General features: G+C 38.8%; 1 protein-coding gene across 5 annotated transcripts in view; it reads left to right on the plus strand.

Annotated features, from left to right (window-relative positions):
* Positions 1-23,144, plus strand: part of LOC109399713 (homeobox protein 5) — a 425,270-nt gene that overhangs the window by 182,996 nt on the left and 219,130 nt on the right. For all 5 annotated transcript variants that reach the window (XM_062856465.1, XM_062856468.1, XM_062856464.1 and 2 more), the window contains one exon: positions 10,255-10,428. In XM_062856465.1, coding sequence (XP_062712449.1) covers positions 10,255-10,428 — 174 coding nt within the window. The remainder of the gene's footprint in view (positions 1-10,254; positions 10,429-23,144) is intronic.

The raw sequence follows: 23,144 nt of genomic DNA on the forward strand, positions 1-23,144 counted from the left end.
TACCATTGACAGTTGCATAATATTTCCGCATATAATTCCGTTCCATGCTTTTCTGCGCTTCAGCAGCCGTGCACCGGCCACTAGCATTCCACTCCTGGCAGCATTCTTCTCGTTCGTCACTCGTTGGCAGTCCTCATCGAGCCACCCATTACGTTAGCGTCGCTGAGCGATACCTATCATCACCTCTTAACTGCGCAAGAGGTCGCCATTGTTTCATGAATAAACTCCCATAAAGTGTTGACATCGCCTGACCCGTTGTTGGTCTCTCCTATCCTCTCGCTAAGCTTCTGATGGTACTGTGTAGGAACCCCTTCGGCCAGCAAGCATTGGATATTGAAACGAATGATTCTGTTGTTTCTTGAACTCATGACGCTAGATAATCGCGCCCAAATTTTTACGGCTACAACATAATGATCCGAGTCCATGTGCGGATCTCTGTAGGACCCTCACATCAATGGCGTCCGAAAAATATTGCTTGCCGATCAGCATTTGGTCGATCTGGGAGCAAATGTCACCACTCGGGTGTCGCCAGGTGTGTTTTCGGATATTCTTGCGTACGAAGTAGGTACCGCTGACTCTCATTACCCTAGCAGACAAGCCGCATCTTGTTTTGTTGCCCAAAACTCTGGGTAGGTCATATCAAGGCACTCATAGTATTCATCTTGCAAGTCATCTGGCTTATCGCTCATTGGCGCTGTATCTATTAGGCTGTAGCTAAAGAATTTCATTCTAAACACACGGATTTGGTCGCTTATCGGTTTCCTTTCGCTCCATCTACTTTCCGAGCACTATGCAGCCAACTCCATGTTCGGCCGTATCGCCGCCGCTGTAGCATATGCGGTACTTGAATGAAGTGTTGGCGATGGGATCCACCACCACTCGGAATTCGCGTTCGCCAGTTTTGAGCTAGCGTATCTCCTGGTAAAGCGGCCACATTTACGTCGACATTCTGTAGTTCACACGAACCTAGTGTCCAACACGTACGGGTTCATTCATAGCTTTAACGTTCCAAGCTTCAAAATTCCTTCCGATCATTGTCCTTAATTCGCCGCCTGGTCCAAAGCCTGGTCTATTGCCGTTGAATTAATCCATTTGCTCTACTTGTGCTTTTCTTGGTATGTGAAGGGTGAAACAGAAGGGCTTCAGCAGGCTACCTTACCGGAGCCGCACTGGAGGCTGCCTTCTTAGAAAGACTGTGGGAAAATATTCCGCTGCTGGAGGGGCTGCCTTCTTAGGAATAGATGACGCGATACACCATTTTCTACCCAGCCGCTGGATGGCAGAACAGACGCTGTTTGAGCTGCACCTGCTTGGTGAACAGACGCACGGAACGCTCCTCCTCAATCTAACTGAAATAAAAAGAACTTCGCTGGCGGTCTTTGTCATCGTTTGACCCGTGAAAGCTTGAGCTAAGAACTTGTGAGGACCTGAGCTATGCTGGGCGCTCCTTCCAGGTTGTCTACTCTCCATTCTGCAGCCTCTGCTAGTCGTATTTCTTAAAGAATTTTTAAAGTCCTTCCGGTGGTTCTTCGGAAATTCTGAACGGGGTTGGTGCTCTAGTTGCTACCGTTTCTGATGTTTGAACTTCCGCAGACGCAGTGGTTATTTACGGTCCCCCGTCCCGTGGGAAACCAAATGCGGCATCAGTTCCTCCCTCTTCCTCACATTGCTCTGCAAGCTGACGTAGCAGGCGCCATTCTCGCCTAATAATAGAAGATCACAAACGGAGATGCCTGTTAGTACCAAGAAACTATCTCATTGGTTTCTGAGTGTGTTGTTCTGGCGATACTGTAGTAGCAACTGCGGACGGTCGATCAATCTCAAGTGATTCTTCGGTATTTCTATCAAAGTACCGGAATAAGTTCTTGGTAAAGTATTTTGAAAATATTTTCGTTAGTTGAATATAAAGTATCCAAAACAGTTGATGACAAAAATCAGATGAACTGTTGGAATAATTCGGGAACAATGGTACATTTTAATAATGTTGCCCTTCTTGTCCAGTCGCTCTCTCGCAGCGAAGTATAAAAAATGCGTAATTAGAGTATTTACAAATGTATCAATTCAATATACCCGATTCTTTTTACACGGATCGGGTTTTTGCTATAACTCAGTCAATTTTGAACCAATTGACTTGATTTTTCGTACACGGATAGTTGTTGCGATACAAATGCGTAACTCTGAATTCGGCTAAGTGGGAACTAACTTTTGAACTAGACTGCGATACAAATGAACGAATAAGAAGAAAAGAAAACAGATTAGTCATAAATCAGCAAGTTCGATAGTGAAGTGTGGAGGAAGTCAATTCTAGAAATTATATCCTAAAAATATTGTAAGTTCGTGCTTTGTTACCTATAAAGTGGCATTAGAATAACTTTCAACTATCACAGCAAATACTATCAGATCCGGCGAAGCCGAAGCCAATCGACGTCTGCCGAGTTGAAAGTAAGGGCAGCGATAAAGGTCCACTGAAAAATTGTATGGAATTAAATATGAAGTGCTTGAAAAACGAAATTAATAAAACCTATATTTTTAGCTTTAGCTTATCGACAAAAAGAGATTTTTATATCTGCTGAAAGAAGTTCAGCTTTGGACCCTGCACCCTTCCCTTTGGCAACAATAGACTATTAGTACTAATCGTGCCTACATGTGTACAAAATTTCATGAGAATTGCTTCATAATTGCTTGAGTGATAGCAAAAACTCGACCAGTGCGAAAAAAAAATCGTATGTACACAAATGAGAGAGCTTCAGATAGTGTTACACTTGGCCAAAGTTACTTATTGCCACAGCTTGTGTGTATCAATCTGGCTATCTCATTTAGGACTCTTCGTGAGCGATAAGTTTTGCCGAGAGAACAAAGACGCGTCTACGGTTTGAAATTAAACCGATCTACGGGACAGAAAAACTACAGAGTGGTTCAATAGAATGATAGATGTTTACATTTATAATGATTGCTCCCAGTTGGCGCCAGCTGCGAAAATTGCAGACAAGAACCTTTATTACATCTAGTTTCCAGCGTTGACAGCCCAGTGGCGACAGCATCACTTGTATGTAATCCTCTCGGTTGTCAACTTTCTGAAATTCTCACTTCAAGCTCACAGACAAGAACTGTCAAATCGTATGGAAAAATCGCAAAAAAAACGTTAATTTTTGGAAAACGGGAAAGTTTTGTTAAAAGTTACCGGAATACTTTCAAAAAAAAGTCGTAAAAATCGCGATTTTACAAAAACACGCGTAAAATAGTCAGGTTCTTCATATCTAACGTGACTTGACTTTCTTACGACGTTTTTTTTTTTGAAATAACGCGGTTTTTTACGACGTTTTCTGAAATAACGCGGTTTTTCGCGGTTTTTTACGCGATACCATTACCGTGATTAAAAAAAACTTCAGTGTATACGAAGATATTTCAGGTTATTTGCAGGACTTTTAAGAAAAAAACACACTGACTGTAATATTCATCGTGGATATACGTTGGGTGTCATTTAATTTAAATTTTCCAAAAGCCTTATCCTTTGATTTTTATTATTATTTTTCTGTAGAAAGCTGACTTCCAGCCTCGAAATTTGCCAAGAAGTAAGTTGGCTGTAGGGGTACGTTCTTCTCCATTTGGGAAATTTGTTCCATGAAGTAGCCTAGGATAGTCAAGTGCTTCTAACTTTTGTTTCTCGTTTTTTTTTTTTATTTTTCACCGATTTCAAAAAACATGCAGAAACATGTTTTATATTTTTGGCACTGTAAATAGATTCTACGTACAATTTCCAATGAAAAAAGGACACATATTTTTTTCCTTCATCTAACCGTACTTAAGTTACAGTGAACTAAAAAAAATCAAACAAATTAAGAAAAATGTATGGGAACTTGAAGGGTGCCATCAGTAATCTCCAGCTCCCAAATTAATCCTATTCGAAAACAAGCAATTACGTCATCGATTGATTCCATTCTTTTTGTTTTAATGGGTGCTCACTTCTAACAAAAAATACAAAAATAAGAAACAAAACAAACAGCGCTTCAATCCTTTGTTTTTCGTAGGATGGAAATGGGAGCCACATGCTTAATAAGGGAACGAATACCCTAAATATTATTCAAGATTTTTTTTTTACTGTTTTAGTAAAAAATGATCAATTGTTTTTCACATACCTATGTGAATTTTCAGTCCGTCTGCAAAAACATTTTACAAGTTTCATTTTTTTCCATTTACTATTTTTTTAACTCTAGCTGAATGTCAGCTTTCTAAAGAAATAATATAAAAAACGAAAGTATGGTTTTCATCAGTGTTCAGCGAAAGCTGTTTAACCGATTTTCATAAATATGTTTAGTTTTTTTTTCTCTAAACTGCACAAATAATCTTCCATAAATAACATAAATCATATGCATGGCTTACAAGGTCACAAGGCAGGCTATTTATCTACGTAAACATTGATGATCTTCATGTTTCGTTTTTTTTTATTCTTTATTAAATAACGAAGCAATATTTTTAAAATCGGTTTCCATACACAGTTAACCCTCTAACTCAACCCCGCCTTAAGGGGGTATAGTTTATTTATTTATTTATATTTCAATTCATGTAACTTAAGGATAATCCTTCTTTTAATGTTACACTGCGGTGAATTTAGCATTGCCATCAATTATCTACTACATTTCTTACATGTAGTTAAAGTTCCTGATTTTAGCTTTGCTTGACCTTTTTACTGCATGCGTTCAATTTCACTGAGTAGACCCTTTCTGAAGACTGAGATAGAAGTAGATGACTTAAGGAGGGGAGACAGATAATTCCAGTTAGAAATGCCTCTCACAAACAGAGACTGACCGTAGTACGACGACGAATGCTGAGGTATTGAGAGATTCAACGTTCTTGTGTTCCTCAAGAACTGAAGTTTACTGTAGAGATATAAAGGCGATCGAGTTTTAATGATTTTATAGATATGTACACATACCCTATACTTGTAAAATTGTGTAAACTGGCACCCGATAAGAATGTTCTGTAAATGTGAAACATGTGAGAATCTGTTAAGATTGAAAACGTACCTGATACAAGCGTTTAATGCAACCAATGATGCAAATTATCACCTCACTAGTGCTCATCACAACTCATCAACTGTATATTTATCGCGTGCGATTGAACTGTGCACTGATCAGCGATGACCAGCAGCAAAGAGGTGGCAAAACGAACATGATGTAAATCACAAACGATTTTGCACAGATCTGACTGTGCCGCCACACGCTCGCCCGAACAGCCGAACCATACCGAATAGGTTGGTTTGCGAAGCTACGGCACGAACGCTCGACACGCACACAGAAGCAATATTCGCATGTACCGATACCATACCAATAAAGCTTCCAGCCAACGATGCTTCGCGATAAGCTGTCGAAAAGCATCGAAAGCGATGAAAAGAGATGCTTGGCTAGAACGCAACGGCTCAACGGCGAAAAGGAAAATTCAACTATGCTGATCAGTGTTGAGTCCGGTCGTGTGTTACTCGTATGGGAGGTTGATTGATTAAAGGGCTATTCCCATTACACCGGGCCGGGACCGTGCCGGGCCCCGGCCGTGCCCCGGTCATCGATTTGTTACATGCGATTACTATGGCGCGTTTCACATCACACCGTGCCGGGGCTCGGTCGGGCCCCGGCCGGGCTAGTGAGAAGCACGCCATAGATATCGTTAGAAAGAAATTGGTGACCGGGGCACGGCCGGGGCCCGGCACGGTCCCGGCCCGGTAAAGTGAGAAGACCGCTTAAAGCGAGGATGGGTGAAAACGTATTCGTTGTCGAAAGCAAATCGCATCATTTCGCGAATGTTTTCATCAAATAGCAAGCTTGAATGCAACTCTTAGTTTGTTTAGCGAAAGAGCAGAAGCATTGCTGTACACAAAATCTCCATAAGTAAAATGAGGGAGCACTAAAGACTTGAATAACTTAATTTTCATCGACGTGTCTAGATGTTTACTAATCATATTGAGTGTTTTGAGTGTTCCGTAGATTTTTCCACATTGGCTGTTAATAAACGTATCCCATGATAAATTAGAAGTAAAAATCACACCGAGATTGTTCAGCTGGTCGAAAAACTCAACTCTTTGTCCATCGAAAAATATTGCTGGAAATGTTGGTAATGTTTTTAGCTTGCTTATGAACATTGCTTTAGTTTTAGATGGGTTAACGTGTAATAAGTTATTTCGGGACCAGCGTAAAATATTGTTCAGGTCATGATTTATTTTCCTGGAAACCCCATTCATATCAATGTCGCCATAAGCCAACCCGGGAGCTTCTTGACAGCTGCCGAACAACGTCAGCGTACCTAAAAATTTTGGTCCGGGTGGTACTGTCAGATTCAAAGCGGCAAGCGCTACTTTTGAGAAGGACGAAAACCGACAATAACAAACCGCACAAAAAATATTAAAACATTGAACTGAAACCTTAATTTGTTGTTTCCGCTTTTTGTGGTAGATAAATGCAAATTAAGTGCGGCATGATGAATTTGCTTACTAGAAGCGAACATTATATCTATAAAACGGGTAAAGGCAAAATAGTCGGCTTTCATAAAATTAATAAGAAACTCATGTTTTCTTCTAGTGCGGTTATTAGGCACCTGCAAGTAATAAATTAGGTTACTTATGCTAACATTTTACAGCTACATATCTGGCGGCAAAGCCAAAATGGAAGTTAAAAATAATCATTTGCAGATTTTTTTTTTCGAGTTTGATCTTCGGTTTGGTCTAGCATGCGCAGTCACCAATTAATATGCAAGACCCTTAAACATGTGCTTTTATTACATTTCCTACAACAACAAAAAGAAAAATCAAAATAATTTCAATTTAATGAACATTAGTTTTTGCGCTTCTTTTGAATACGTCCTTTTGATACGAAACCCTAGCCTCTTGTTGGCTTCCACTCACCACGAAACAAAAAGATGTTTTCGTATGGACAAAAATTGTTGCGTCAGTGAAGGATGGACCCGTTGTTTACGAACAGTAGCGACATCTGCGATTTGCAAGTAGGTACGCGAAACTGAGCTCATCTGTCAAGTTACGGTGGGGTTGCCATAAGCACACAAATAAACTAGTACATCGTCCGCGAACATGTGAATGGAACAAAATTCTAACATTGCAGGTAAATCATTAATGAAAAGGGAGAACAGCAAAGGCCCAAGCACGGAGCCCTGAGGTACCCCGGATTTGATCAAACTAAAAGAAGAAAAAACATCATTGTGGAAAACAGCTTGTTGTCTTTCGCTCAGGTATGACTTAATCAACTGGGCTGCCGAATTAGAGAAACTAAACTTGTACACTAATTTTCTCACTAGTTTCGAGTGCGACACGCGATCAAAAGCTTTTGCAGGAGCAAGATAGCTATTCCTCTCCTATCTATTACACGGGATATATCATCATGCACTTTCATTAGTGCTGTGTTTGTGCTATGATTAGTACGGAATCCAGATTGATGAGGGTGCAACAGGTCATGATCGGATATAAATTTTGTAATTTGATTTTTAACCAGTTTTTCGAATACTTTTGACATGGAGGGAAGAATACTTATTGGGCGCAAGTTAGAAATCGATGAACAATTACCTTTCTTTTTGATAGGTATTATTTTGGAGTTTTTCCAGGCACGGGAAAAGATGGAAGTTTCTATAATAACATCGAACAAATGTTTGTAAATTGGTAGTGCTAACGGTAACAAAATTTTGATAAAGCTTATAGGAATGTTATCCAACCCAACTGCATTGGATTTAACAGCAAAAATACTGTTAATGATATCATGTTCCAGAAATTCAACAAATTTGAAACCATCTTGGGAGGAACTAATACAATTCATAAAGTCATCGTCAGTAAAGTTGGAGATAAAATAATCATTAATTTCATTCGCACACAAGTCATTTTGTTCCAGACACCTAGAGTCTTTAGAAATCCCCAATTGTTTTATATTTTCCCATAGTTGTTTGCTCAGTAAATCAACTTTTATCTTCAATCTGTCGTACTTAGTTTTAGCTTGTGTAATCAGTTCATTTGTTTTATTTCTAAGTCTTTTATAGGTGCTTCTATCAATTTCTGTCTTGGATCTTTTCCAGTTATTATATGCTAAATTTCTATTTATTATAGCACGCGAAATATCATTATTGAACCAGGGAGTTTTATTTTGTTTTTTTCGTCGTAGAGGTATGTGCTGATCATGTAGATAGAGTAAATGAAAGTTTAAAAATTCTAACTTTTCATCGGGGGTTTCCATGGAGAAAAACGCATTCCAATCAATTCTATTGAAGTCATCGGATAGTGCACTTGAATCAAAATTTACATAGTCTCGGTAGTAGACAACATTATCATGCCTGTTGAAGGAGTAGCGTAGAGAGCAAAATATTAAGTCGTGATTGGAAATGCCAGGCATAGAAATCTGATCATGTTTAACAACAGTATCAGGTGTATCCGTTATTGAAAGATCTAGTAAGGAGCATCCAGTTCTGTGGAAATACGTTGGTTCAGAATTTATACATTTATACGACAAAGTATCCAACATTTCGTTAAATCGGCGTGGCCTGCAAGAGTTTGATCATTTTGTATTTTTTATTTCCTCGGCAATCACAACTTTACTATTTTTTGATAATAATAAGGACTGTTCTGCATATCTCAAATTGGTTTTGGGTGTCCTCTCAAGCATATTTACATTTTTTTAAATCATTGCACAATGGTCCGAATCCACGTTTTAGCAGGAAAAAAATCCGTTTGGTGTCTTCAGAGAAGTTGTTTGCATTTGTTTGCTGCATCTTTTCCAAAAATTTTTGATTAGGGTGATCCTCGTCTTAACTCAAATCTGGAATAGAACTTTTTAATTTTAAGTCATACGCGATCAAGTTCTTCAGCAAAATTGTAGGCAATGCTATTTCGAGCAACTTTGCCGAATACACCGTTTATCTAGCTCTTAGTTTGAACATAGTAGGTTAATTTTAAGTTTTGACTTAGGGTGAGCCCCACAAAAACGGTTTTTTCGCAATAACTTTTTTGTTTATTTTTTTTCGAAGATGTGAGCTTCGGAGCATTTGAAGAGCAAGTAATGACGCATATTTGTTCTGAACATTGCATGTTGCTAGGTCTTGTCATTCAAATGTTATGGGCAATTTTGATTTAAAAGCAACGATGTCTTGAAATGCTTATATCTCATGGAGTTGGTAAAATAAAAAAAGTTCTTTAAGCGGCATTTGGAAGGTCACATATGAAACCAAACTTGGAGCAAAAATTACGAGAACGTTATTTTTTAAATTGGAATAGATCGACTCCAAAAATCCCCTTAAAAAATCGGAAAACGACATATAACTCATACAATTTCAAAGATAGAGTCAAACTGTCTTCGGAGAAAATGTGGGTTTTTTCCATACCTAAAAGTTTCTCATACACGACTTTTTTTTTAAAACGTGAAACAAAAGCTTGAAATTGATTATTTGTTTTTGAAGAATATAATCGTTCTGATTTTCTAGAAAAACATAGCATGTACCCCTAAGAATCAAATTACCTTTGATTAATCGCCGAAAATAAATGTTAAAGTCTTGAGCATGTGGAAAGAGTGATTGCTTCGGTATCCCTCAGGAAATCTTCGTAAGAGTTTCTCTTGACTGAATGCACAATTCTGATGAAACCTCTGGCCTTCAAGACACTTTTAGTTGTTCTCGATAGGACTCTAGGCTAGGGGGTATTTATTCAAATCTTTAGGATTTTTGTCAAAATTTTAGAAACAATGTTTTGAAGTTATCTTACTTTTAAGCATCTCCTCAAAGTATTTGTGTAAGTAAGCTAAACGTAGTTTTCAGAAAAACGATTATCATATTTTATACAAAAGCTTACATATTTGTGAGTTTCAAATGTTCGGTTTAAGGACATACTTGTTAGAATCCCAAAATGGCCGCCACAATGGCCGGCTTTGGCACCTACTCACGATTCTGAAAGCACAAATCTCTTCGTAAACAAAACCAGCGCACCTGATCTTCTTATTTTAAGCTTATTACAAGTGAGCAAGAACATAATAATAAAATGCACTGTTGTTTGAAGCTTGCTTCTTGAGATTTGTGCGTTGATGCACTGTTGAAGCGGGATCTAAAGACGTTTGTCCTTAAAGAGATCAACTCAGCATGAAGATAGAGTGTTTCGAATGTTTGCAGGTTATTCACGGTACAATTCTTGCTGTCCACATTTTCAACAATAATTCTACTGAAGAATTTAAATTTGTATCCACAATAACAATAACATGCTATTTTCTCTCTTTGTATTTGCAGCCCGGCGAGTCCGGTTTCGTGGTACTGGGCGACCTCACGCTCGAAACCTCGACCGATCCGGACGACTCGTGGGCCATGGGACCCCCGTCGCCGTGCGATGTCGAGTTTGCCAACGCTAACATTGTGATCAACGGTAAATCCAGTATGAGAAACAAGACTTCTAGGGATAGCAAGGTAAGTGTGTCGAACGGAAGTCTCTTTGTTCAACCTAGGTATACCCAGCACAATAGGAAACTGTTTCGACTTATTCATGGTTTGAAACTCGAATCTAAAAGTTAAACAAAACTTAATCGAGCTGTTTTGATTTCGCAATGGAACCAAACCCACTTCTACCTAGGAAACAAGCGGTCCAATTGAACCAGATGAAAGTGGATCATTTCCTCGCACAAAATGCAAACACTAAAGACCGACACGGTGGATGATTGCCATCAATCTTGATGGTTTGCAAACTTGCCTTTCCCTTCGAACTTTTACCAGTCCAAGTCCAAGCTCTTTGCCATGTGCCAACAATGGTTAGAATTACTTGCGAATTGACTCTCGCTCTTCTCTTTGACTCTGTTGCTTTACTCGGTTTCCATTTGTCTGTCCGCGTCCGTCCGTCCACCCTCAGGGCCAGTTTGGCTTGGTTCAAAAGCTGCTTCAGATAACTATCTGAAGCAGTACGACCGACGACGACGACAACGGGAAATACGGTCGGAGTCGATTTCGATTTTCATCTTTCTGTCTTTGTAGGAATGATTCGTAGACGACCAGTGTAGTAATCCAACCCGACAAACGGGTTTAGACGATGAGTCCAAGTGGAGGATGGTGATGATGGAGATGATTTTGCTCCAGTTGCAAAAGAGAGAAGCATTTTTCAATCCGTACGGATGGTGTCACCTAATGGGTTCCCGAGTAAATGCCACACTTTTTTTTTGCTACATAAATTATGCTAGGTACCTATAACTCAAAATTCTGGCGTGCAAAAGCTAATCTGAGCTCATTTGGGATCAGCAACTAAAATTATGAAAAGACACATAAGATGATCTTTGGGGTAAAAAAAGGGTGTAACGCTATGTTAATTTTTTCTCCCGAAACTGTTCTCCGAGTTTCCTTAAAATCTTTCCAAACGTTTTCGCCGTGATTTTTTCCAAAGTTTATGAAAAGGTTTCTACTGAAGATCTTCCAATAGTCTCTCCCGATATTTCTCTCGGCGTTCTCCGTGGCATTTCAATTGATTTCTTCCCGAGATTGCTCCTCATGAAAGTTGCCTACTATAAATCTTCCCAACACTTCAGCAAAGAAATCCGGAGGTAATCCTAAGAGATATATCGTCAGAAACTCTAGGAAAAAAAATCCAGGAATCATTCCTGGAGAAATTTCGGAGAAAATTTCAGAAGAAACTTCGTGGGTAATCTTGGTAGGTCGAAAACCTTCTGGAATTTAACACAGAATTTTTAGAGGATTTCTCAAGATTTCTTCCGGAACTCCTACTGGAGCTAATCCTGTAGTTTCTCCAGTAGTCTCTTCCGAGATTTCTCTCGGGGTTCTCCACGGCATTTCACTCGGTTTCTTCCCGACATTTCTCCCAGGATTTCTCATGAAATTCCCCCGAGGATTTCTCATGGAATTTATATCAGGTTTCCTACCGTAATACCTGTCAGCACTTCTGCAAATAATATCGGAAGTAATCCTGGGGTCTCCAGTTAGCCTAGTGGTTAAGGCTGTGGATCGCCAATCCGGAGACGGCGGGTTCGATTCCCGTTCCGGTCGGAAAAATTTTCTGGACTCCCTGGGCATATTGTATCATTGTACTTGCCTCACAATATACAAATTCATGCAATGACAGGCAAAGGAAGCCCTTCAATTAATAACTGTGGAAGTGCCCAAAGAATACTAAGTTGAAGAGAGGCAGGCCAAGTCCTAGTGGGGACGTGAAGCCAAAAAGAAGAAAAAGAAGATCGGAGGTGATCCTAGAAGATATATGTATCGAAAAAAAAACTTCATGAAAAATCCCGGGATGAATTCTCGGAGAAATCCCAGTAAAAACTCCGTGAGCAATCTCGGAAGGCGAAATCCTGCAGGGAATCATCGCGCAGTTACTACCGGATTTTTTCCAGAGTTTTTTTTTTCAGAATTTGTTCCACTGTTCCACTCTGCATTTCTTTTAGTGTTATTTTTATTATTCTTTCCATACCAGTTTTTTTCTCCAATAGTCTCTCCTGGGACTTCTCTCGGATCACTCCACGGCAGTCGATTCAGTTTCTTCCCGAGGTTTCTCGCAAGATTTCTTATGGAATTGTCCCAGTTTTCTTACTGTTATTCTTTTCTGTATTACAGCGAAGAATTTCAGAGGTAATTCTTGGGGCTATATCGAGAATTCCTGGAGAAATTTCGGAAGAAATCCCGGCAGAAATTCTGAGAACAATCTAATCCCAGGCGGTCAAAAGAGAAGCTTTTGGGAGACATTTGAGAGGGAACTCTTGGATAGATACTTCGTGGAAGAAAATCCGGAAAATCCTCTATGAAAGGTGCAAGAAATCTCACGATAAACTCTTTAGGCAATCGTGAGAGGAACTTAGGAAAGTGTTCCGGAGAAAAATGTTTGAGAAACCCAGAGAGGATCTGCTGGAAAATCTTTGGGTGATGTTTGAGAGAAATCCCAGGAAAGTCTCTAAAAAATCCCGGGAGGAACGCTGGGAATAATCCCGCCAGGACTTCCAAGAGAAATCCCGGGGAAACCTCTGCGAAGCTCCCGGCAAGAACTCCGGTAGGAATTCCAAGAGTTTCTCCTGTAAAAATCTCAGGAGCTACTCTGGGTGAACTCCCTGCCTGGAAAACCTCTGAGCAAAAGCCTGGGAGAAGTTTCTGTAGAAATCAAAAGAGACGCCTCTACAAAATTTGCTGGGGAAATCGCGGGATCTTTTCCGAGAGGAACCCAGGGAAACCTCTTAAAAATATTCCGGCAGGAACTTCGGGGAAAACGCGTCTGGAAATCCAGGAGGAATCGCACTAGATCCTGTGGATTAATTTCCCGGTCAAACGGCCGGACTAGAGAAGTTCCGTTCGAATCTCTGGGAGAAATCTTGAATGGAACTCTGCAAGAAATCTCGTTAGTAATTCTGGCACCAACTTCTGAAAATATTACTCAAAAACTGCCTGTTAACCTTTCAGGACGCGCGCCATCAAGCAGCTGAGACTATAAGAAATCAACTCGTAATTCTTTCTCACATACCGATTTTGCCGGAAACATGCTGTAGCTCAGAACCTTCTTCTTCCACTACCACGATTTTTTAGCTTCCTTCTGTAGTTAGCTTGCTTTCCGAATAATGTTCACTAGGGATATCCCAGGTCTTCGCATGACCACAAGCTTGCTGTAAGAATCCTCACTTCTCAGCCATACATGGAAACATTTTCTACTCGCAATTTTGCCCTACACGTATGTAGGGAAAACTGATGCTTGAAAGTAGTGAATACTATGTGTTCGGAAACCGCTCATTGTTTGCATTACGCGCCGAACAATGCACTCCCAACAACGAATCTTCCGAAACTAGCCGACATTCGCGACATTACATTCCGCGCCTAGTTCCGCGCCGAACAGTGCAATTCGTACAAGAAATCTTCTAGGTAAACTAAATAGCCATGTACACGTTTACCATGGCTTACTGTTTATTTTCCGCACTGAACAATGTACTCCCGGCAAATAATATCCAGACATTAGTTGTGCACACGCTCACTGTTGTCTGTTTTGCGGATGACATGGATATTATTGCTAGAACATTTGGAACGGTGGCAGAACTGTACACCCGCCTGAAACGTGAAGCAGCAAAGGTCGGACTGGTGGTAAATGCGGCTAAGACAAAGTACATGCTGGTAGGTGGGACTGAGCGAGACAGGACAAGCCTTGGCAGCAATGTTACGATAGACGGGGATACTTTCGAGGTGGTAGAAGAATTCGTCTACCTCGGTTCCTTGCTAACGGCTGACAATAACGTGAGCCGTGAAATACGAGGGCGCATCATCAGTGGAAGTCGTGCCTACTAGCGGCTCCAGAAGAAACTGCGGTCAAAAAAGATTCACTCCCGCACCAAATGTACCACGTACAAGACGCTAATAAGATCGGTGGTGCTTTACGGACACGAGACATGGACGATGCTCGAGAAGGACCTTCAAGCACTCGGAGTTTTCGAGCGACGCGTGCTAAGGACGATCTTTGGCGGCGTGCAGGAGAACGGTGTGTGGCGGAGAAGGATCAACCACGAGCTCGCTGCACTCTACGGTGAACCCGACATCCTCAAAGTGGCTAAAGCTGGACGGATACGGTGGGCAGGGCATGTTGCAAGAATGCCGGACAACAACCCTGCAAAATTGGTGTTTGCTAACCTTCCGGTTGGTACAAGAAGGCGTGGAGCGCAGAGAGCACGATGGGAGGACCAGGTGGAGCGTGATCTGGCGAGCTGCAAATCGAGTATTATGGCGGCAAATTGTTGATTCAGTATTATCATGAGTTTGATGTTAACTAAATAAATGAATGAATCAAAAGATCAGACTTGAATAAAAGATTCAAATCATGCATTCTAATTGAATATAGATCTTTTTGATTTCGAGTCAATTAAGAAACAGAGCGTAACGCGTTACCATCGCGAAATAAAAAACGGATTAATTTTGACAAAGAAATTTTCTACCTTCTTGAAAAGTTTGTCGGAATGTTAAGGCATACGCAAGTAATCATCATTTTTCGTCTTATAAAATCGACTTAAACATGTTTCACACCTTTCAGGTGATTCTATGACTTTTTGTTTTGATTTTTCTAATTTTTATTTTTGAACATTCCTACACTTTTATATTTTTCCTGGATGCCTATTTGAAATACCGATTTTTTAAGATGAAAACCTTTTGAAATTCTATGGTTATTGTTAAAATATTATTATTTTAATTTTTTTCACGGCAAATTTTATATTCCGTGTAACTTTAAAGAAAATACGGCAAAGTTGCTGCAAATTGAGTTCTCTATCAGGGAACAATGGGCATATTTGTATTTGCTGCTTCATTGACAACCTAGAACATCCTGAACACCATCAAATTTGGAAAAAAAAATGAAATAGTTAACATACCAGTTGATCTAAAAGCTGAACTTGGATGTAGGATACGTTTATATGTATTCATTGCACCTTTGTCAAGAATATCAAAAGGTGTTTTATATTCTGGGGTGTTCTAGGTATTCCAAACTGTCCTATAGTGAAGTCCTTCAAATCTACAAGAAATTTTTTATATATTTTCGCCACAAATAATAGCATTGCATGACCAAAACAGGGATTCGTGAAGCTCCTGACATCTACAGTGTCATTTATAGACATTACATATAGGGATATTCCAGGTCAGCCAAACTACCTTGGAGTTCAGAACTTCAGGTCTACACTCGTAACAAGAGCCATATCTGTTATACTGAGTAACGTTGCATAATCAACCACAGATACTGGAGTAATCTGAAGTCTACTAGCTTATTACAAACCTTTGGGACATTCAGGATGGTCCAAACTGTTCTATAATTAAGTCCTTCAAATCTACAAGAATAATTATATGTGTTTTCGTCATACATAATAGTATTGCATAATCTGCTGGGATTCGCGAAGCTCTTGAAATCTCAAATGTCATTTAGAGACACTATGGGGATATTCCAGGTCAGCCAAACTACTTTGGAGTTCAGGACTTTAGGTCTACACTGGTAACAACAGCCGTATCTGCTATACTGAGTAATGTCGCATATTTATCCGTGGTTACTGGATCAATCTGAAGTCTACTTGTTTATTATAAACCTTTGAGACATTCAGGCTCATACAAACTGTTCTATAATGAAGTCCTTCAAATCTACAAGAAAAACTTTATGTGTTTTCACCATAAATAATAGCATACCATAATTTGCTGAGATCTGTGAAGCTTTTGAAATTTCAAATGCCATTTAGAGACACTATGGGAATGTTCCAGGTCAGCCAAACTATCGTGGAGTTCAGAACTCCAGGTCTACACTCGTAACATCAGCTATATCTGACATACGGAGTAACGTTTCATAATCAATCGCGGTAACTGGACCAACCTGAAGTCTACTATATATTATCATGAATCTTTGGGACATCGAGAGTCGTCCAAACTATCCTAAAGTTCAGCTCTTGATAGTAACAGTAGTTATTCTCACAATAAACTTTAAACCAGTGGTGCTCAGGCTGAAGGATACCGCGGGCCAAATTTGCAATTCGGAATCGACCTGCGGGCCGCATAAAACATCGATGCACAAAAACAACAAAAAGAACAATTCTAAAGCATATTTATTAAAAATCTGAACTGTTCAATTTAAATTCATAAGTTTGGTTGAGAAAAACGTTTGAGCTTCAAATAAACTTTGAACTGTAATCTGTGATCACCCTGGCATATCATGAGTTATTTTAAGATAGTTTTGAGATATTCCAGACCAACAACACTACTCTGGAGACCATAGCTTTAGCCACTACGTTAAGTTATAATTAACTGTACCTACCAAAGTATTTGGAGGAACAATAAGCGTTGTTATATATTTTTAGGATATTATGGACTTCCTTACTGTTATGAAGCTTAGTCGACAAAAACACTGTGACATGAGGCGATTTCGTTTCAGATAGTCATGTTCACAATATTTTGTTTTTGATAATATAGCTATGTCGTAACTCTATATAGCCAAAACAGAAACTTCAATTGCTGTAGATGCTAGATATTATACATCATAATAGTGTGGATGGCCCCGGCTGATCTTATGATGTCCATTGGACATTCAGAAGACTTACTGGACATGATAAATTACAAATCGTAGCTTTGTATAATGAAAGAAGTTACCGTTAGACCCGTAGACTTTAGGATCTAAACTCAAGAACAGTTTGAATGACCTAGGGTATCCCGACTGATCTGATTCTATCTATTGAACTTTCAGAAGACCTACTGGACCTGATAGATTACAAATAGTAGCTTTGTATACTGAAAGAAGTTACCGTTTCACCCTTAGACTTTAGGATCTAAACTCAAAAACAGTTTGGATGACCTAGGATATCCCGACTGATACTGTCTTAACCTTTCAGAAGACTTGCTGGACCTGATAGATTACAAATCGTAGCTTTGTATAATGAAAGGATTTACCGTTACACCCGTAGACTTTAGGATCTAAACTCAAAAATAGTTTGGATGACCTTTGATATCCAGAAAAAATATTTTGCATGATATTCTAACCTTTTCCTTTGAGCACTAAAACAACAGAAAAACGTAGAAAAAGTTCCATAATAACGCTTGGAAAATTCCGGCTTCAAAGGGTTTTAAAAAGAATGTCAATACGCTGCAAAACACACCAAAAAACCATTTTATGCAATTCAGTATCAAAATTTTTATTTTATACATATAACTTTTTTGGTATCATAATAGCCATTGTTTCCGAACTGGTTCATTATGCAACTGAAATGAGTTGCATAATGAAAAATAGTTGAATAATGTTCATAATGCAACTCATTTGAGCTGCATTATGAACATTATGCAACTCAAATGAGTTGTATAATGAAAAAATCATTGCATAAAATTTTGTATGGAACTCGTTGCAAAACTCGATTTTCTCAGCACTCTTCGTATTTATCCTACTCGGCAAGCCTCGTTGGATAAATGTACGACTCGTGCTGAAAAAATCAACTTTTTGCGACTAGTCACATAAATAACTATTGAGATATACATACAGAGCAGTCCTAAATATTAGTCAAAAATATAAAAGTAAAAGTTTTAATTGTTCAGGAAAGAAAAAAATACAGAAATGCTCAAACTATATCCCGTCTAAAGACGGGGTTGGGTATTAGAGGGATAGGATGGGAGGGATGGGTATAGAAATATTGTACAATGAAGCACAAAAACCGTGTGTAAAATGTGGCATAGCCACCAGACACATTTTTTGTTCGGGCAACCAACCCCGCTAGGATACGATGTACGTCTTACCCTAAGCTCGAACAAACACAGCCACCGAGACCGGACGTCTCGCTCATGAAGATGTCATCAGCAAATTTATGCAGGTCCCTTCGTCAGCAGAGGAGCTAGCTGAGCAGCTGATTTACGACGACTTTGCCCGTGAAGACCAACGTCTCACTTTGTCGTAGTCTGGCACCTCCACCACTATCCAGTATAGAGTGATATGAGAAGATGGGTCGAACGACATCATCATTGGCGTTCATTGATATGCAGTGAGTGATAACTTCCAAGTTTAACTAAGTACTGCACAAAAGTATGCTTTGCTGCTGATCTGGTTTTGCAGTTGTTAAAGCTATCCGTACCGCCACTAGTTGATTTGCTTTCATCGACCGAATCCATCTTTGCACCACTGTAGTAAAAAAAAATGCTTTATAGCGATTTCTTCTTCTTCTTGGCATAACGTACTCACTGAGACAAAACCTGCTTCTCAGCTTCTCAGCTTCTCAGTGTTCTATGAGCACTTCCACAGTTATTAATTGAGAGCTTCCTCTTACAATGACCATTTCGCATTTGTTTATCGTGTGACGGGCACGAAGTTACTCTATGCCCAAGGAAGTGAAGGAAATTTCCTTTGCGAAAAGTTCCTCAACCGACCGGGAATCGAATCCGTCATCCTCAGCATAGTCATACTGAATACACACGCCTTTATAGCTGTGGCTATTGGGGCCCTTTTTATAGATATTCATTGATGAGCAATAAAAAACAACTTGTTCGAGATTAGACCACTGTCCTAGTGAGTGGCAGTCGCGCCCTATTTCTCTCGATCATCTTAACAAATTGAAACAAGAGTGACCAAGTTTTGTGTTTTTCGAATCAGCTGCGTTCAACTAGTTTTTTTTTACTGTGAAGGGGATTTTCCATCGTCTTCACAAATTGTCTCCGAAGTTATTTAATTAGGATGAAAAATGTTTGATTGCATAGTGTGGTCGCAACTTACAAAGTTGGTCACTGGTTAAGTTCCTTTGGTCTAGTGCTACTGGTCGGGGATTGTGCAATCCGATTATCACACCCGGTACCCGGAGGATACTACTCCAAGCCATGGTGGATGAGGTGCGGTGTGCTACGAGGTGGCGAAAGTTTGCCAAGCGTCCATCGTCCGATGGTGATCATCTGCTCACTAGCTACTGTGTTGCCCTCGCCCGGTCCCGATGGACGAAGAGAACGGGTTGTAAGAGTTGTTCCATGCACTGCTGACAGAGGAGACTTGCACCAAAAGACTTTCGGTGGCTTTTGACTTGGCGCTGCTTGAAAGACAGTAATTGAATTATCTGCTGATTTATTTCGAGATGATACTTATACTGTTAAGTAATTAAGTGCTCATCAGACTGCAAGTAATAGCAATATTGGATTACGGTGTCCGTTTGGTTATGATTAAATTGAGATTTACTGAGATGGGCACTTTATTAATACAGTGGATAGACAAAATGATCGAGATAGGCAAAATTTTCACTTTTCAAAAAATGTTCAACTAGCTGAAACTTTTCGAAAAGTGCATCAAATATTTTCAAATTTTCACTATAAGTTCATCAACTAGTTGTGTCCAAATTTGGAAAAGATCGCACTATTCTTCACAAAGTTATAAAGATTCTAGAAAAAGGTATAATTATCCGATAGCCAAATTTGAGCTATTGCATCTCCGGACTCAATGAACCGAATGCAATGAAATTTTGTCCATCTATGACTTATGAACTCTGAAAAACGTTTGACCTTACTTGAAATTTTCAACAAGAGAAAAAGTTATAGCAATTTCATTCATTTCACGATTTTTTAGTTAGAATTTTAGTTTACCGCTTCGGCTATATGGGTCCTCGTCTGAGGTGAACGAGTCTCATAAATAAAGCTAATAATAATAATAATATAGGTCCTCGTTATTGATCTTAATTGAAACTAATGAACTTCCTACAGAATTGTCGCCAATGTGTCAAAAATGCCACAAAGTATTTTAGATCATCCATCCAAAATCATTCCAAACATACTCTAAAAGTTTAAATCAAAGAAAAACTCCTTTACCGGATTGTTTTCCAGAGATTTCACAGAATTTCGTTCAAACCAATATGTAATTACAAGACAATACTTTCAGAATTCCACATGAAACTTTTTGAAAAAAAAAGAAAAAAGTCAAACATTTCTCCAAGAATTAACTAGATTCGAAGAGGTATATTGTGTACCATTTGGGCAGGTGAACCTATTTTTCTGGTATTCTGCAGAAAATTCCACAACCTTGAGGATTGTCAGAATGTTAAATGAAATCCTGAATTTTCGTTCAATCGTCATGTTCGCGATATGAGAAATTTACATCCAGTATTTTCGATAGTCATTGCAGTCCACCGGATTTCTAATAGCAACTTCGTCAATTTCTGCAGCTCACGAGAAAATGCCTTTGGAAATTACGATGCAAATAACTTTGAGCAAATAAAAAGAAAATCGCGTTAAGTACTGTTCCTTTGAATTCCACTAAGAATTTGCATCTTTTGACAGATACGTATTTCGACCTCAACTGTAAGGTCGTCTTCAGTGTCTTGTACTTGAGTCGAGTCAAGTACAAGACACTGGAGACGACCTTACAGTTGAGGTCGAAATACGTATCTGTCAAAAGATGCAAATTCTTAGTGGAATTCAAAGGAACAGTACTTAACGCGATTTTCTTTTTATTTACAGATATTCCCCTAACAAGCCCAGGTTAATCATCATCAACTTTGAGCATTTCTCACGGGTTTACGCTAAAAGACCTCTAACATCAAAACCAACATAAAATATATTTATTGCCAGAAAAAAAAACCTCTTAGGAAATAATTGTAAAGGCAGGTTTTGTTCCAGTTGGGACGTTACGCCAAGGTGCAGAACTAATATAAACGCAGAGTTTTTGGAGAATTTCCTAGATTGATTCCTTGGTAAGATACAGGGTGTTAGGTTCCTGAGTGCAAACTTTTTAAAGGGTGATAGAGGACCATAAATGGTGAAAAAATTGTTCTACGCATATGGTCAAATCTCAACCGTTACGTAGTTATTGAACTCTCCATGTTTTTGACTGTTATTGCCTTAGCTGGCTATAATTTGTAATTGGTCAAACTTATCGCAGTTTTTAGACCCTTATTCGAAAGATTATTGAATTTTCTATCAAATGGCATCTTTCCACCAATTGGTTTAGTAAAATAACTAAGTTTTCTAGACCAAATAGTTCAAAAGTAGTGTGTTTTAATTTGTTTTTGTCAATTATCTTTCGAAAATGCGTAATAAACTAAAATTCTTTCTTAGGCAAAGTTGTGGCCCCTGTTCCACTCTACAATTCGTTCTTGGACACCAAACTTCTAGCTCTCATCGTTTTCTTGCAATTTCGATCTAATTGTGCGGCACAGTGTGCAAAAAAGTGCTTACCTTGACAGTTTCAAATGTATGATTTGAAATGCGATATTTAAATCGAAATTGCAAGAAAACGATAAGAGATAGAAGTTTGGTGTCCAAGAACGAATTGAAGAGTGGAACAGGGGCCACAACTTTGCCTAAGAAAGAATTTTAATTTAGGCCGTTACAAATATTTATTTCACTTTTTGTCCCACCACTCTTTGACTGGTCGAGGGGGGGGGGGGATAAAAATAATAAAGCATTTAATTTGAAAAATATTTAAAACTCATCGGATTTGTTAAAGAGTTTTGAGCAAGACCCGAAATTTTGATAAATATTTTTTTATCTGCCCCCTCAAAATGCAAAATCCAGCCAAAAATTTTTGAAGGGGGGGGAGACAAAAAGTCAAAATAAAATTTGTATCAGCCTTATTACACATTTTCAAAAGATAATTGACAAAAACAAATTAAAACACACTACTTTTGAGCTATTTGGTCTAGAAAACTTAGTTATTTAACTAAACCAATTGGTTGAAAGATGCCATTTGATAGAAAATTCAATAATCTTTCGAATAAGGGTCTAAAAACTGTGATAAGTTTGACCAATTACAAGTTATACCCAGCTATGGCAATAATAGTCAAAAACATGGAGAGTTCAATAACTACGAAACGGCTGAGATTTGACCACATGCGTTGAACAATTTTTTTCACCATTTATGGTCCTCTATCACCCATTAAAAAGTTTGCACTCAGGAACCTAACACCCTGTACTATATACCGCATTTTAATTAAATTCGTTGATGAGATTTTTCTATCTGTTCAACAGGGTGCTCCAATTTTCATCTTACTCAATACAAAGGATTAAAGCTCTGTTTGTTTTGTTTCTTATTTTTTACTTTTAAAAGAACAAAAACTATCGGTTTTTTTGTTTTTGTTTTTATTTATGTGTATTTTAACTTAGAGCTAATTCTACACTTCAAAAACTATCGGTGATGCAATCCCTTTTTGGTAGCATACGATTACTAATGGCACCGTAACCCTACCTAGGATATTCCCCGATGGATCCTTGGACGAGTTTTGAAGACATGTCTGGAAAATTAACCTGTACAATATAGAACATCAACCACTGGAGAAATTTCCTGAACGTTCCTGAAAGTGTTACTTTCTTATTTTTCAAATATTCAAGTGGATTTTTATCTATTTTTTGTAGAAATATTTGGAAGGAATTTATCAACTAAGAAATGATTTCTAGGAGATAAACTGCGAATCCTAGATTCAGAAACATACAATGGAACATTGTTAAAAATGCAGACAAGGCTCTTCTTCTTCCTGGCGTAACGCCCCAGAGTTCTTAGAATATATTGCCACCTATGATATTTATAAAGAAAGATTTTGTCACATTGCTATGGAAAACGATGAAGCAGTCTTAGGATGTTCATATTACCCCAGTTCCCCTAAATTGTACATTGTACATTGTGCACCTGAAACACATTTGATTCCAGTAATTAAAATGTGTTGCCCTCGACGAAGAATTGATGTTAGAAT

Source organism: Aedes albopictus, chromosome 3 (assembly GCF_035046485.1).
Source record: "Aedes albopictus strain Foshan chromosome 3, AalbF5, whole genome shotgun sequence".
NCBI classification, from domain to species: domain Eukaryota; kingdom Metazoa; phylum Arthropoda; class Insecta; order Diptera; family Culicidae; genus Aedes; species Aedes albopictus.